The sequence below is a fragment of the Kogia breviceps genome, chromosome 3 (assembly GCF_026419965.1).
Source record: "Kogia breviceps isolate mKogBre1 chromosome 3, mKogBre1 haplotype 1, whole genome shotgun sequence".
Lineage (NCBI taxonomy): Eukaryota > Metazoa > Chordata > Mammalia > Artiodactyla > Physeteridae > Kogia > Kogia breviceps.
Window position 1 is genome coordinate 156,442,673 of NC_081312.1, and position 15,940 is coordinate 156,458,612.

Here is a 15,940-nt window from a genome sequence, read left to right on the forward strand (position 1 = left end):
CAACCTCCAGCATATTTCTTAACCCGTCTGAGCCTGAGTGTCCTTATCTAAAAACTAGTAATAATTACAGTGCCTGTTCCATAGGGTCCTTGTGAAGATGAAACAGCATACTGGAAAGTACTGCAAATGGAAGGCCCAGCCCCTGGCAAGCCGCATGGATGTGCAGGACACCGTGTGAGCGCTGAGTGCGTCATTCTACAAGTTTTTATTTTAAAAACTATTTTCACTGCCTTCTTAGGGCACAAACCAGACACACCTTAACAGTGCCCCGAGAGCTCCAGATCTCTGTTGGGAAGGTCAGGTGTCACAGAGCGCAGGCCCCGGGGATGGCAGGGAGGACCTCCCAGCCTCTGCAGATGCCCTGGGTCTGCTCTAGTGCTGTGGGGTTTCTCAAGTTATATATTCAAACACACATGCGTGCATGTGAATAACCCTTTGGTTTGCTTCCTCCCTTGCTTTTAGGCACCAGCAACATATCTCACCCTTGCCCTTTTGATATGCCACGTCTAGGAATCAAACAACCACCGGGATTCAGGGTTCAGCCTGTCAGAGCAGACAGGCCCTCAGAGTGTGTGGGCCGCCACGAGTGGACTCAGCAGCACCTTCTCTGAAGGGGCAGGGCCCCCAACCCTGTTGGTTCCAGAGGCTTGAAGTCACACACACAGGGCCTCTGGCTAAGTGAAGCGTGGTCCTATCAGATGCTCACACAGGAGAGAGGGTCTCAAATCTGCTTTCAGCCAGGGGAGGGGGAGCAAATGGCATCACATCGGTGCCCCCAACCCCTGCCCAGTGCAGGCCGTGCCAGGAGGCCCCCGGGGGCATACCTCACTGCGGCAGGGGCTGCGGGCCACCGGGTAAGCTGAGTCAGGATGGCAGGACAGCCGGTCAGGAGGGATGCGAGGGTAACAATCGTTTTGTTGAGTTTGTTTCAAATGTTCTCAATATGATGCTTTCACGTGTACAAAAGGAGAACTGAGAGAAGTTTAAAAAAAAAAAAAAAAAAGTCAGCCAGAGACACAGCAGGAACCTTAGCACTGGGGAGACCAAGATCTGTCAGCCTGTTTCCTTTCAAAACAATGTGTCCTTTAAGTCAACATAGTAGCTCTACCACATATTTAAACACCGCCTATGCCCCCATCACTACCACCACCAGGTCTCAATCCCACACGAATGCCAGGTGGACACCGAGACACACAACAGAGTCTACTGCTGCACGGCTTCTAACAGCAAACAAACAAGCAGCGCAGCTGTGCTTCCAGCAGGTAAGAGATTGGGTAAGTGACAGTACGGTCACACAGCCTCACCCTGGAGTGCTATGCAGCCAGGAAAAAGAACGAAGCTGCCTCACTGAGCAAACACACAGGACAAAAGCCTCGGTGGAATGTGTTTGGTGGATCCTACATGTGTGTTTTTAAATCACCTACTCCATGGATGCATGTGCTTGCGTGTGTACACAAAAATCCATTACAAGGGTCTGGAAAGGGACGCACCAGTAAAGGGCAACAGTGGTTAGCTGGGGGAGGGGAGGGTTGCACATTCTGTCTACACACTTCTGCACTGTTTGAAGAGTTTCACAACTAGGCCCACTGGCAGCCTGGGACTGTGGGCGAGCAGGGGCGGGAGCTGCTGGCCTGGCCGTGTCCTAGACAAAGTGCTGGCCCTCTGCCAGCTTGGTTTGTTCTGGGCGAAGGGGATCCCGGCCAGCCACCTTCCACTCTGACAGGCTGCCTTTCCAATGCAGCTTCCCAGGGGAGCACCTGCCAGGGGTCCCAGCGGGCAGTGTGCTTGGAATCCATGTTCTAAAGCCAGAGCTCGGGTTGGGGGAGGGGACCTAAATTCTTGCCCCAGTAATCTCACTGGGGATCGAATCCCTCTTGCAGTGGGTCAGGGTAAATTTCAAACAAATCCTGCCCCAGATTATCACAGGAAATGGCTAAGACAGTGAAGTCTTACTCTACTTTCCACCCCACCCCACACAGGGCCAGGTGGCTAGGAACATGTCTCTGGGGCTGCAGGAGGGGGGGGCTGTGTCCAGCACAGTGCCCACCTTCCTGGCCAGGCCCCCAGAGCTGCTGAGATGGGCCCAGCCCAGGGTGCAAGGAGAGGTTTTGGCTACTAGCGCTGGAGGGAAAACAGGGCACAGAGGCATTCTGAAAACAATCCTTTGTGGGAACAAATAGGTAGGAATATTATTTGTGATATGTCTGCCTAGAAAGACTGGAGCCACTGTGCTAGGTGCTCACCAAGCACCCCCTGCCCCATCCTGGACAACAGGCAGGAACCTCCTCCAATATGTGCGACCTGGCCAGCTGCAGGGGGGGCGGGCGGGGAGTCTGCCCTCAGAGGGATCCAGAGCTTCCCTTCTCTTAAGTCCTTGAATTTTCAAATCAAAGCCCTTCAGCCTCCAAGAAAATCTGTTCCTGGTCTAGGCAGTCCCCAAAGTGAGTCTTAGCAAACCTCCCAGGTCTGGGCTAGGAAGTTACGATCAAGCAAATTAACAAGGGGCTCAAGTTGCAGAGAAGTTTGTGTCTCTGTTTTGTTTTATCATGAGCTTGCTATAACATCAACAGTTACCTAAATGTGACAGAGAGTCATGAGTTCCTAGGATGACCATTGGGGGACCACACGGCCACAGAGCTAAACAGGACAAGCAGCAGCTCTTTGTGTGCAGTCGGTTAGGGGTGGGGGTGGGAGATCAGAGCAGAGCCAGGAAGCCCAGGTTCCCCCAGAGTCAAAGATGCCCCTAAGGGACTTCCCTAGCAGCCCAGAGGTTAAGACTTCACTTTCCAATGCAGGGGGTAAGGGTTCCATTCCTGGTTGGGGAGCTAAGATTCCACATGCTCTGCAGCCAAAAAACCAAAACATAGAACAGAAGCAATATTCTAACAAATTCAATAAAGACTTTAAAAATGGTCCACATCAACAACAACAACAACAAAAGACCCTAGGAACTCCCAAAGGAATTTCACGTACACACACCCTCGTTTCCCGCAAACCTTCCAGGTGGTCAAAGGAGACATCACCAAGCTGCAGGGAGACCTGGGGACCAGTCCCTGGTCACAAAGCTAGGAAGAGCAAGGTGCCAACTGCCTCCTTGGCTAAAGATCATTTTGGTATTCACTCCCCACCATACAATCGTTATAAGGGTAGGGGGGTCCCTAATGAAAGGCCTGGCATAACCTGAGCCACTGCCTGCAGAGACCACCCCTCCCACCGCAGAACACTCTGGGAGCCCACAAACCAGGGTCTGCTGCTCAGGTCTTCCCAGGGTCGCCTCTTGGTCACCTCCTGCAGCCAACTTGCCTCTCCTCTCCCTTCTGTGGGCTACCTCTGTCCCAACACCAGTGACTTATGCTCTGCACACCTGGGCTCAGCCTGGAAATGGGCTTCATGGAGGTGCCCTGGACCAGAAGTAGATTCTTGGTTCATAAACAGATTCACCTGGGGGACCCCTTAAACTGCAGTCAACATCTGGGACCTGGAAATCTGCATTTCCGAGGGCCCCAAGGGAACCCTGTGCGCTCCTGACTTGGAGGTCTGCAACTGCTCTGGAGGTAGAGCTCCGAGTTTCTGCACACCTGGAGATTGGGGCCGGCTTCCTGCTCTAAGAACAGACATAGCACTTTGCAGGCAAAGTATGGATCCATCCTCTTCTGGCTGCCTTGGGCTTCCAGGCACCCCAGAGCGGCTGGCTTCCACCCCACTGAGAAGGCGCGGGTTCCCAGCACCCCTGACTCAAGTAGCCATCCTGCCCTGTGCTGCGCAGGGCACACGGACCCTGGACCAGGGGGGTTGAGGCAACCCGGAAGGCATTCCCCAGCTGAGGTCCGGACGAGCCCCGCCCCGGGCCAGTCCCTCCGCAATTCGCGAAGCTGGCTACCGGGTGCTGCCGGGTGTAAGGCCACAGTAAAAAAAAAGGCTGCAGAAAGGTTTTCCAATCAAGTTCCCTACCGGCCTCGCCTCAACGGGGTACTCAACCCCAGACGCATCACAAACGCTGGCCCCGCCCGGGTACTTGGGGTCCACCTGGCTCCAAACCTAGCTTCGCCCCTCCCCCACGACCACACCCACTCTTGCAGTAACGTCCCCACCCCCCTCATCAGTCCAGACAGCCCGAACTCTGACTCACACAGCCTAGAAACGGCCCGCCTTCACCCACGACCCTACCACCTGCCACGTGGTTTGAGCGGCCACAGCGTGGGACCAGAAATGCGGGGACTGCCTCGGGGGGAAGCGGTCGTGAGATCTGCGGTATCTGACACCCGCAGACCTTGGGCCGACTCAGTTCCAAATGTACCGGGAGAAAAAGCCTTTCAGCTCTAGGTTCTTGAAGACTACGGCGGTTTTTAAATCAGTCACGTAATCAGTTTGGGAGCTGTTTTACAAATGAGAAGCCTAAACCTTTGATCACGAAGTTAATAATATAAAGGCTTAAACACTGTCCCAAAGATGGAAGACCTAAGTGTCCAGAAGAGTTCGCGTGAGCTCAGATGAAATACACAATTCTTTAAGCCAATCAGGAAAAAAAAGGTTGTTTAACCATTAAAAGGTTGTTTCCACTTTTGTGTTTAAAAAACAAAAAACCACAGAAGAATCAACGACAAAGTCCCGGACTCGCGCGAAGGGAAATGCTGCCCTGGGGGCGGGGGCGGGGGCGGGGGCGGGGGCGGGCGGCGGTCCGCGGATCCCGGGCTGCTGGCTCCGGCCGCCCGCCCCCATGCAGGTGCTGCCTGCCCGCATCCGGCCCGGCAGGTGAGAGCAAGGCGGGGAGGAGGGCGGCACAGACCCACGGGCAGGAGACAAGGCGCTCCTTTCGGGAGAAAGCGCAGCGGGCCCCAGGAGCCCCTCGGGTCCGGCGCGCCCCCGCCGGCCGGATGGGCGGGGCTCCCACAAAGAACCGCGGGAGAGAACCCGGGACCGCTCCCCGCGTCGGCCGCCGCTGGCTCTGGTTTCGACAAATTAAACCTTAGAGCGCTGGAAAAATTACAGGAAGAGGAGAGCGAAGAATGTGCCGAGTGGCTGGAGGCAGCCCTGTCCCCGCGTGAACTCCGCCCGCCGCGCGCCCGGGCCGGCCCCTCCCCACCCGAGCGCGCGCCCGGCCGGAGGGGGAGGGGCCGGGAGAGGACACCCCTCCCCGGCGGCTCCCGGGCCGCCCACCTCCCCGGGCGGCAACCGCGGCCCCCACCCAGCTAGCCGGCACCTGCCCTTGCGCCCCCCGGCCTGGGCGGGGTCCCCGCCCCCGGCCCTAGCCCTGATGACGACAATCGCCCCCGCGGCCCCGCCCGAGCGCGCCTGGAGAGGGGGCGTGCCCGGCGGGGGCGCGGTCGCCGGGCGGGCGCCGGCTCCTAGCACCGGGACCCGCCTCGCGCGATGCGCGGGGTGTCGCCCGCAGCCCCAAGCGGCTGGGAAAGGGGCGAGGCCCCGACCGTTCCCGGCCCGACCTCCCCTCGCTACCCGCCGGCGGCTCCGGGGGCGTGGCCGGGCAACTCGCACTGGCCCCGGGCCGCCCCACTGACCTGTGTGAGTTCTCAGGTGCGCCTTGAGGTGCGAGGATTTCCCGTAAACTTTCTCGCAGCCCGCGTAGTGGCACTTGTGCTTTCTCTGCGGGGACTCGAGGTCGGCGCGACTTCGACCCCGCCGGCCCCTTTGTCTGAGGCCGGGCTCGCCGCTCCCCGCGGGCCCCGGCTCTCGCTCCGGCTCCAGCCCCGCCTCGGGCTCGGGCTCGGGCTCGCTCCACGCCGGGCTGAGGGGCGCGGCCGCCGCGCCACCGGCGCCGGGGGAGGCGGGCTCGGGGGCGGGTGGTGGCGCGGGCGGCAGGCGGCAGGGGGTCCTCGCCTTCCGGGCCGCGGCGCCCTCTCTGCGTTCCGCGGGGGCGGGTGCCGGCGCTTGTTGGTTAAGGTCCGCCAGGATCCGCGCCACTACGAAGAGCGAGGCGCTGTCCTTGCCGTCGCGGCGCTCTTCGACGCGGGGCAGCGTGGCGGCGACAGCGGCCGCGCCCTCGGGTCCGGGCTGCGGCCCCTCCCGCGGCCCGTGCACGACCGCGCGGCTCGACATGGACACGAGGCACTCGGCGGCGAAGTGGTCCACATAGGCGGCGGCTGCCATGCTGCGGGCTCAGGCGGGCGGGCGGCACTGCTGGTCGCTGCGAGTCGTCAGCGGCGCATCCGCACCCACGGCCTCCGGAGAGCTGGCGGGGGGCGGGGGCGCGGCGCGCCCTCTCCGCGGGCTGGGCTGGGCGCGCAGCCGCCTCTGCCGTCACCCGCGCGGCTCCGCGTCTGCGAGGCGCCCGCCTGGCTGGGCACCGAAGAGTGAGCGCATGGGGGGCTCGGGCGAGTGGGGTCCCCGCGGGGCGTCAGGGGAGGCCTGTCCTAAGGATGCCGAGTGGCGACGTTAGGGACGACCGCCCCAAGTCGCGGCCGCAGCCTCGCCGCGCATTGTGGCAGGCGGGACAGCCACCGCGCGCGCCGCGGCTCGGTGTGGGCGGCCCGGCCCCGGGGGTGGGCGGGGCCCGGGCCACATCTGGACCCGACGTCAGCCCCCAGCCACATCCTGGCGGCGCAGGTTACAGGCGGCGGCGGCGGCAGCGGGGAGCTGCGCACGCGGAGGGGGCGGGGATCCCGGAGCGCGCATCGCCGGGATGGAGCGGTCACGCGCCCACGCCTGGGGAGGAGGCGTGGCCGAGGACAAGGGCGGGCGCCATTGGTCCGTGGGTTCGCGGCAGGGCCAATCCATACAGAGAGGCGCCCACCCGGCCTCGGGGCGTGCGCGTGCCAATGGGCGTGCCCCCTTGGGCGGCGGGAGGAGGGGCGGAAATTGGAGCCCGGAGCCGGGCACGCTGACGCACGACGTCCGAAGGCGGCGGGCTGGGGCGGGGCCGCGCCCCCTCCCTTCCGCGGCGGGTACCCCGCGGGGTGTTTTCCTGTCGAAGCTTTTGTACCGTGACAGCCTTGAACCCCGGCGCGGAGATGAGCGCTCTGAAGGGCGCCCCTTTGTCCCTCCAGCCCCGCCTGTGCTGGGCGCGGCGGAGAGCTCGCCCTGCGGGACTCGCCTCCGCTTCTCCCTTTCCTCTCGGGAGTGAGGTGCCCGGCGAGGAGGCGTGTCCGCTCCAGCCGGCGCGGAACAACCCCGCCGCACCCCGCCGAAGCCGGGTTCTTGGGCGGCCTCGCCGCGAGACAGACCGCTCGCCCGCTGCACGCTCCTCCCCTGCTGAGTCCGGCGCTCGGCCCTGCCTGGCCGGGAGGGGGGTCTCGTGTGGGGAGGGGCCGCTCCCGCCGGAGGGACCCGGAGCTTCCCGACCGTCTGGCGGCCGAGGATCGAGCCGCGCCGCGCTGCCCTTAGTCCCGGGTCATCCGGAGCCCGACTGGCCCAAAGCTGGTGGTTAGCCTGGCAGCGCGGGTGATGTGTCCATTGCGTCTTGTGTTCGCAGGAGTGAACTACGTGCCGGGGCGTCAGCGCCGCCGCTTAGGGAACGCAGGGCCCCTTCCTCCGCCTCCCCTCCCCAGGCCCACTGCCAACTTCTCCCGGCTGCCCCTCTCCCGGCTGCCCCTCTCCCACCTCCGCCGGGGAGGCTTCAAAAGCCACCGGCTGCGAGGGCCCCGCCCACCGCGCCCCACCCGCCCACTGTCGGGCCTTGCGGAGGAAATGCTCCCTGCCCCGACCCGCCCACTTGCCCTTGGCTCTCTCCGGCGACCTCACTCTCTCTAGGCGCCCCCCCCGGCCCGCCGTTCTGCTACAGGCCTAGGCCATCACCATAGAGGGTAGAGGCCGGAACCGATCGCAGCAAGCCCCTGACCCGGGGAGACTGGCCGGCGTCTGCAGCTCTTAATGGACGTTCAAACATGTCAGCTGCCCGCGGGGAGCCTGGAGAGGGAGGGCAGTCCAGGCACTGGATCCCTGCGGACCGGAGAAGAGGGGTGGGTGGGACAAAGTCATTCTGCGCACAAAATTAATAGCAGCCATTCTCACAGAATTAATTTGGGGCCTGGGTGGAAAAATCTCTTTCCAGGTCACTAAGGAGGAACGGAGACAGGCATTCTGCGTTGCGTGTCATGGTGACCTGTAAACTGGTGTGGACGTTTGGGCGCCCTGGGTATCTGTGACTAAAACCCTAAAGTTCCCTTTCCCTTTGGAGTCCGTGCCCCGGGGGAAGACCACACAGCATGCTATTCAGGGCGGGGGGGGGGGGGGGGGGGCTCTGTACCAGCCAGCTGGGTCAGGTTCCTCTAAGATGGTCTCCTATTGGCAGGAAGTAGTCATTCTTCTCCCAGTCAGATTGTGTTGATGACATTTAAGAGATTTGTGTTCTGACCAAATAATGATTCAGAATGTTCCTGCAGTCTCACCACATGTCACAATCAGTCACTTCATTAAGGATGGAGCTGGCCCTACACTGACTTACCGAGCCACTCATCCCCTCCCCATCCCTCTCCAGCCAGCAGGATTCTGCCCAGTCTTCAAGGTACCACATCTCCCCACTTTCTCCATGATCCCTCGGGACATCCAACCTGCACACACCTAGGAGTAGGCACCCTTCTAGGCATTGGGCTTTGACCATGGACAAGACACCTGCCCTGGGTGAGGGGAGGCAGGCCTGGGTCAAGGGTCGTCTGCACTGACACATACCCCACCCCCATCCACAGCCCGAAACAGCCCACAGGCCTCCGCATGGATGCAGCCTCCCTGAGGATTTTGGCTGTGCCCCCGTGGCATTCTGGAGGCAAAACTCAGCCCCTTGATTTATTTCTCAGGCCTTTAATTATTGTTCATGGGGACTTCCCTGGTGGTCCAGTGGTTAAGACTCCATGCTTCCAGTGCAGGGGGCCCAGGTTCGATATCTGGTCAGGGAGCTAGATCCCACATGCATGCCGCAACTAAGGAGCCCGCCTGCTGCAACTAAGACCCGGTGCAACCAAATAAATGAATAAATGTTTTACAAGATTAAATAAATAAATAAATAAATGATTGTTTATGGAAGGAGGCCCCAGGGCCCAGCAGACTACCCCAATCCCACATGGGAGTATCTTCCAGATACATACAGTTCTCTTCCCCAGAGGAAAATCTCACCATAGCCACCAACCCGTGTTTTCCTTGTTTAAGAGGATTTTGACAGAAGTGGCTTCTGTATGTATGAGGTGGGTGAGGATCTAGTGTCAGATGGAAGGAACTGGATAAACAAAAGCAGGGTAGGGAGGATCAGCCCAGTGCAAGTGGATGGGGATGTGTCTGGAGTGAAGAGGCTGGACTGGAAAGGAGGCTGAGGTTTCTGCTGGAGGTGGTGGATTGATGGTATGTGTTGACTCTGACTTTTGGAGCCTCCTGACACAGCAGTAAGTTTGCTTGCTCTAAGGCAGAAATTGGCAAGAATGGGGCAAGCAAGGGAAGAAGTAACTGCAGCACGGTTGTTGAAGCTAAAATACTTAGCAGGCCTGAGACAACGGAATCTTGAAATGGTAGCCAGGAAGGAAAGCCAAGAGCAAGCTCTGGAGTCCCCAGAAGGTTCACCAATGGATGGCACTAGGCACCTCTGGATGTGGGTGTGAATGGGGGCTAAGATAATAACTGGCATAAAGTCTGCTTAAGAAACACCCAGATGCCCAGATCCTCTCACCAGATCTGTGCTGCCTTTCCCATCCTGATAAAAGACCGGATGTCTGTCATCTAAAGAAGGTAAAAGGGCACATCTTGGGCTGAGAGATACCATTCACAATAAAGGGCAGAGATGCCATAATAGGAACAGAGGGGTTAAATGAACCCATAGATGTTAGATGCTGAGACCATGCCCCATCCCCTCTTTTGGGTTTTCAGAATACCCGCAGCCAGGAGGCTGAAAGGGTCTTTCCTGGGGCATTAGACCAGGCTGAGGGGAACACCTAAACTTTCTGACACCTGTGGTTGCCCAAGGGAGCAGCCAGACCACCCTAGAGGGAAGGGCACAGGTTATGAACCCCCCACGTGTGCAGAGCTTCTAATCGGGGTTTCACAGGCAGCCGAAGCTGACCCAGCATCTCAGGAAAGCCTGTGTCATGAAACCTAAACCCCCAATAGATTTTTTAAAAGCAACTTGGAGGAAACAGACTATGCAGAGAGAAGTACATGGCAACGTAGTCATCAGTAATGTCATCAGAGAAAATATGGCAACCCACGAAGGGAGGCCACATATAAAGAAACATTCAGAGAACAAACAAAAAGTGTTCTTGGAAATTTAAAGTAGCGGAAATGAAAAACAAAGAAACCTCCAGAGAGGGATTGGAAGATAAAGTTGAGGGAATCTCTATGAAAGCAAAGCAAAAGGAACCCCAAAAAAGGGAAATAGGAGAGGAAAAAATAAAGGGGGACCATCCAGAAAGTCCATCGATCAAATAATAGGAACCCCAAAAGAGTGATCAGAGAAACACGGGTGGCAGGGGGTGGAAGTGGGGGGAATCATCATTTAATTCATCCTTTAAAAAAAATCTCTAAAACTCAGGAGCATGCACTGAAAGGGCCCACAGGGAATTCAACGGGAAAAAATAGTTGTACCCCAAGGCACATCACTGTTGACGTTCAGAATGATGGGGACCAAAGTGTCCTGACGTTAGAAGTAGGTCACATAGAGATGGTCAGGAGGCAGATGGCGAGAGGCAAAGCCTTGAGAATCTAAAGGAAAATTATTCTCCAGTCTTTACCCAGTGAAAATATAAACCAAGTACTTTGAGATGAATGAGATCTCAAAAATTTTACCCATGGGTTCTTTCTCATGGTAGGATGCTACCAGAGATAACTCTTCACCAAATTAAAAAAGCCAACCGAGAAAGAGGGAGGCATGTGATCCAGGAAGGACGCATTCAATGCAGAAGGGAGGGGAGGGGTGCAGAGGGCCACCAGGCCAGGCTGGAGCAGGTCAAATGCTCCACGGACACTTCTTCAGGAGGTGAAATAGACAGGATCCCCATATCCATCAGGAGAAGCTGGGCCCAAAGTACAAACCACCTGCACATCTCAAAGGTATTTTTCTGGCCGTGCTACACATCCATCATGAGTTGCCTGGGGACGCCCAGGTTGATGGAGCAGCCTCTGTCTAGAACATGCTGGTCGCCATGGTAGAGGGACTCAGAGGTGACCCTCATGCCTTCTTTCACACAAGATACACGGTCCCCCTCCCCAGGTGGGAAAACTTTTAAATCCTGACCTAGGGGCCAGAGACAGGGAAATCGGAGATGAGAAGGAAAACAGGGATTCGAGGTCAAGGGAGGTAGCATCCTGCTCGAGGGAGGACCTCTGTAGGCGGCTCCACCCCACTCCCAGCTCCAATACACAATCTCAACATTCAGTGATGGAAAGGGACAGAATGACACAACAAACAGCCCAATTCAGAAAGAGGAGGAGGGGGAGATCCCAGCAGACAGTGTCCATTAGCAATTCTGAGACCCTGATGGGTAGATTTTGCCCCTCCCCCTGGAGTGATTGGGTGAATAGTCCCAGTCCAGCTCCCTGGGAGTCCCAGCCACCCAATTGTTCCACGGGCCCTGCTCCACCTTGCGGGATTCCTCCTCCACCATCATCCTCCTTGGCTGCATGTTGCGGGAGAGGGGTAATGGGAATATGCCCACCTTGGAGGCTGAGCAGTTTCCCCAGCCTGCTTTCAGCCTGTAGAAGGTTAGAGATGAAGGGTCATCTTAAGTTCCAGCCACAAACTGTATTAGTGCTTGTACATGGTTTCTTTTGCCCTACGAGTTCCTCAAAACTCTAGTTAATGTCTTACCTAATCTGTTCGATTCCAGCTTGCTTCATTGTCAATGGCCACTCTCAAGGGCCTCACAAGATGTATTTGTCTCAAGTGAATTGCAGCTTCTTTCAGCCTCTTGGTCTTTGATGGTAGAGGAACACCCTCAAGTCTCTTTAGTCTCTGAAACTTCTAAGTTACCCCAGGTGACAATGTACCCAACGTTCTACCACTGGCTATGTGATGGCCATCCTTCCAGCCTCCACAATCAGGGTCCTCACTGCCCACTGGACCAGCCTTTATGCCAATGTCACATGCCTTTCTTTCTATTGCAGCCATGCCCCACTCCTGGTTACCATTTTCTGTACCGTTTTCAGTCAGGAGCAGCTAAGTTATGCTTCAGTAACAAATAGTTCCAAAACACAGTGGCTTCAAATACCATAAGTTTACTTCTTAGTACCTGGAGGGTTGGCTGAGCACTCTGCTCTGTGGCATGATCATTCTCACCCCAGCTTCCAGATGGACAGAGAAATCCCTCTCTGGAACACTGGCAGTCACCACAGCAGAGGGAAGAAGGAATGTCTGGCAATTAAATGCTTGGCCCAGAAATGACGCACATTACTTGTGCTCTTAGCTACTCACATGAACCATCCTGCCCACAGGGAGGCAGGGGCCGACCCACGACGTCTGCAGAAGGCAAGGAGCTGAGCTATCCCGAAAGCCTTAATGGTTTCCACAAAACCTGATGTGACCTGAGAGGCTATTGAGAAAACTGGCAAAGAGTTTGGGGTTGGATTAATGGTAAGGAGATAGAAAACTAAGCAAACAGAAGATAATCAAGAGCTCCAGAGAGAACAAAAGAAAGTCCATTGTCACTGACCACTTGGTTCAGTTGCAGACAGTATTTCTGTAATGATCATTGTAAACAAGGAACACCAGTCTAATGGAGGAACAGGACCCCCAGAGATGCCCACGTGGGCAGAGGTGGCGGGAGGAAAGGGGGCCAAGTCCACACCTACATCTCGGAGATCAACCAACATCACCCCAGACCAAAACCTCTGGAGGCGGCAGTGTGATTGTGTGTGATGGCAGAATTCCACCGTGGCCCCCCACCTCCCCACCCCTGGTGTCCACACCTCCTCCCAGTCAGCCCAACACCAACCCAGGTGTTTCTGTGAAGGGCTTTTGCAGATGTGAATTAAGTGCCACATCAGTTGACCTTAAGATGGGGAAGCTTATCTGAGTGGGCCTGACCCAATCACATGAGCCCTTTCATCTGGGTCTAGAGCCGGAGACAGAGAGGTCAGGGAGATTGGAAGCAGGAGTGGGATTTGAGGCACAGGAGATTCTCTGTTGCTGGCTTTGAAGGTAGAAGGGCCTCATGGCAAGGAACATGGGGGGCTGGGAGTGGCCTCCAGCTGACAGCAGACTGTCAGGAACAGAGGACCTCAGTCCTACAACCACAAAGAACAGAATCCTGCCACAGCCACCTGAGCTTGGAACAGAGCCTCAGGCCCCAGAGGAGAACATGGCTCTGGCGATACCTTGGTTTTGGCCTGAGACAGAAAACCCAGCTGCACCATGCCCAGACTTCTGACCTACAGAACCGCAGGTCATAAATGTGTGTTTCCAGCTAAGCTTGTGGCAATTTATTATGCAGCAAAAGGAAACAAATGCATATACTGTTTGAGTTGTGGAAACGATCAGGTAAAAGAGGCAAGAAGGATTGTCTCTGGGGAGGGAGAAGGAGGGAAGGGAAATTAGGGACAGCTATGTTTCCTAACCTTGCAGCTTTAAGCTATCTGCATGTAGAACTTTGATGTAAGGAAAAACTAAAATTGAAAGATCATGTCAGAGACTACCAGTCTCCCAACTACTTTCAATGGAATGTTTGTGTCCCCCCCGAAATTCATATGTTGAAACCTAACCCCCAATGATGCTATTAGGAGGTGGGCCTTTGTGAGGTGATTAGGTCATAAGGGTGGGACCCTCATGAATGGGATTCGTGTCCCTATAAAGGACCCCCACAGAACTCCCTCACCCCTTCTGCATGTGGGGACATAGTGAGAAGACAGCCATCTATGAACCAGGTCCTCATCAGACATCAAACATGCTTGGTACCTTGATCTTGGACTTCCAGCCTCCAGAACTGTGAGAAATAAATATTTGCTGTTTATAAGCTGCCCAGTCTATGGTATTCTGTTACAGCAGCCCAAATGGACTAAGACATCAACAAAACCCATCCCCTCTTTCCACAGCAGTGAGCAACCATACTTCCCACACACCTGTGCAGTTAGGTGTGACCAGGTAATTAGGTCCCCAGGGCCGGACTATGAGCAGAGGGGCTGGGGGCTTTTAAGAGAGTGGATCTGTCTCCTGCATCTTCTCATTTCCTTTCTGCCTGCCGGATGCTTGTGTAAACAAAGCCCTAGGGGATGATGGAGTCACGAAATAGAGGAGGCTGGAACCCAGAAATCTGGCCCAGGGTGCTTGCAGACGGTCACTGTGTTAAAGACATAATAATCCAGGGCCTACCTGTTACTGCAGCTTAGCCTACCTTCACTAATACAAAGGTGGGAGGGGTGGAGGGGATGGAAGGAAAACAACAGAAGAAGGCATATGAGGAGAGGCCTTGGTGGCATGTGGAGTGAGGTCTGTGCTTTGTGCTCTAGTGTTCTTCTCTGGGGCTGGCTTCCTGGTGCCAGCCAGGGGTGCCAGCTCTGGGCATCATCCTTCCTCCTTCCCAGGGAGTCACTGATGGCTTGCCATGCTAATAGGAGAACAAGCCATTCTCTGTTGTATGACATGAGGGTGGAGCAGAAAACCTTTTCCACGTCCTGTCTCCCAGTGGTCCTGGAGTGCAGAATAATTCATCAGGGCCCAAATGATGAAAGCCAGCTTCACATCTGGTGCACGTTTACATGGAGAAAGATTAAAACCAGAAATGCTTCTGAGACCCAGCCATCGAAAGACTTAAGAGATATTTACAGGGTCGGCAGCAAATGTATGAAGAAAGCATGTTAAAATGATGGATATTCCCTTCCAGGCTTGCTGGAGCAGATGGCTCCCACTCCTGAGCACAAGTGACCTGGGATCCCCCCCTACTTCACAATGATCTGGGAGGGTCTCTGGTCTCAATGGTAATTGTCTGTTCTTTTGTGAACCGCCCCCTCTGCCCCAGCAATAAACCCCTAGTAGTCTGCCATTGATAACTCGTAATCCCCTCCCTGGTGGATGCTCTGGGCCAGATGCTGCATTTTATCCTTTTGAGTTGACTCTGAGATTCTTTCCCAGCCCCAGTCAAGGTCAGTAAGCCCCAGCCTTCAGGTAATGCTTCATAGCTCCCCTGACACGTTGACGCATGTGGAAAAGGCACAAGAAAGGGGCCACTCCTTCCCACTCTACAGGTGAGAAAACCGAGCCTCAGTCAGGCAGAGAGAATTCCCCAAGGCCATACCTAGCAAGAAGCAGAGCCCGGGTTCTTTGGCCTCACCATGGTGCCTGCATCCCCAGCCTCTGGGAAGCTAGCTAATTAATGTGGGGATTTATCAGATCCATTAAATAAGAGCCAGGTTAGTCCATTCTGGGCTCTCACGAGAATCCTGTCTAATAAGTATTCCCGTTAATGGGAATGGGTGGATTTGCCATGAACCATGTAGGATAAAGACTCTAATTCTTGGCTGTTTGCATGTAGGACTTAGTGAAGAACTGAAGGATGATTGACAGGACACAAGGGAAGCAGTATTCTTTTTGTTAGTGCTGAAGGGATTTAGAAAGTGGGGCTGGGTCATGCCCAGTCAGGTGGGCACTTCACTTTGGGCACCGGGGGTCTGTGGTCACCTTCAGGATCACATCCTCGTACATTCACTTGGTTTTCTGGGCTTGGGCTTCCTACGTAGAATGGTACATTGAGAGAGTCAGTAGCTATTAGACCTGATTTTACAGTTCAACTAGTTGATTTAAAATTATTTCCAAATGTAGTATGAGTTGGTTCTTTCTACTCGAGGCTCTTTGAACCGGAGCTTTCTGACTTGGGATTTGTTCTTCGGTATGAAACTTCTTTCGTATGTAAAGCAGAGAACTGCACAGCCAGGGCTGTTGATGTTCCAGGGAGAAAAAAAAAAAAAAGAAATGTTTTCCCCCAAGGAAAAGGAAAGGAGAAGTTGAAAATGAATTAGTTTTAATCACACTTCAGGTAACTTGAGAGCAGCCAAGGGGCTGCCATCTCTAACCAGAAGT

The 15,940-nt window shown here is 55.8% G+C and overlaps 1 protein-coding gene across 2 annotated transcripts in view; it reads right to left on the reverse strand.

Moving 5' to 3' along the window:
- The window catches only part of KLF13 (KLF transcription factor 13), a 47,619-nt gene extending 39,316 nt beyond the window's left edge, over window positions 1-8,303 (reverse strand). For both annotated transcript variants that reach the window (XM_059057050.2, XM_067030081.1), the window contains exon 1: window positions 5,517-8,303. In XM_059057050.2, coding sequence (XP_058913033.1) covers window positions 5,517-6,105 — 589 coding nt within the window. In that variant the 5' untranslated portion in view covers window positions 6,106-8,303. The remainder of the gene's footprint in view (window positions 1-5,516) is intronic.
- Between the last annotated feature and the right edge of the window lie 7,637 nt (window positions 8,304-15,940).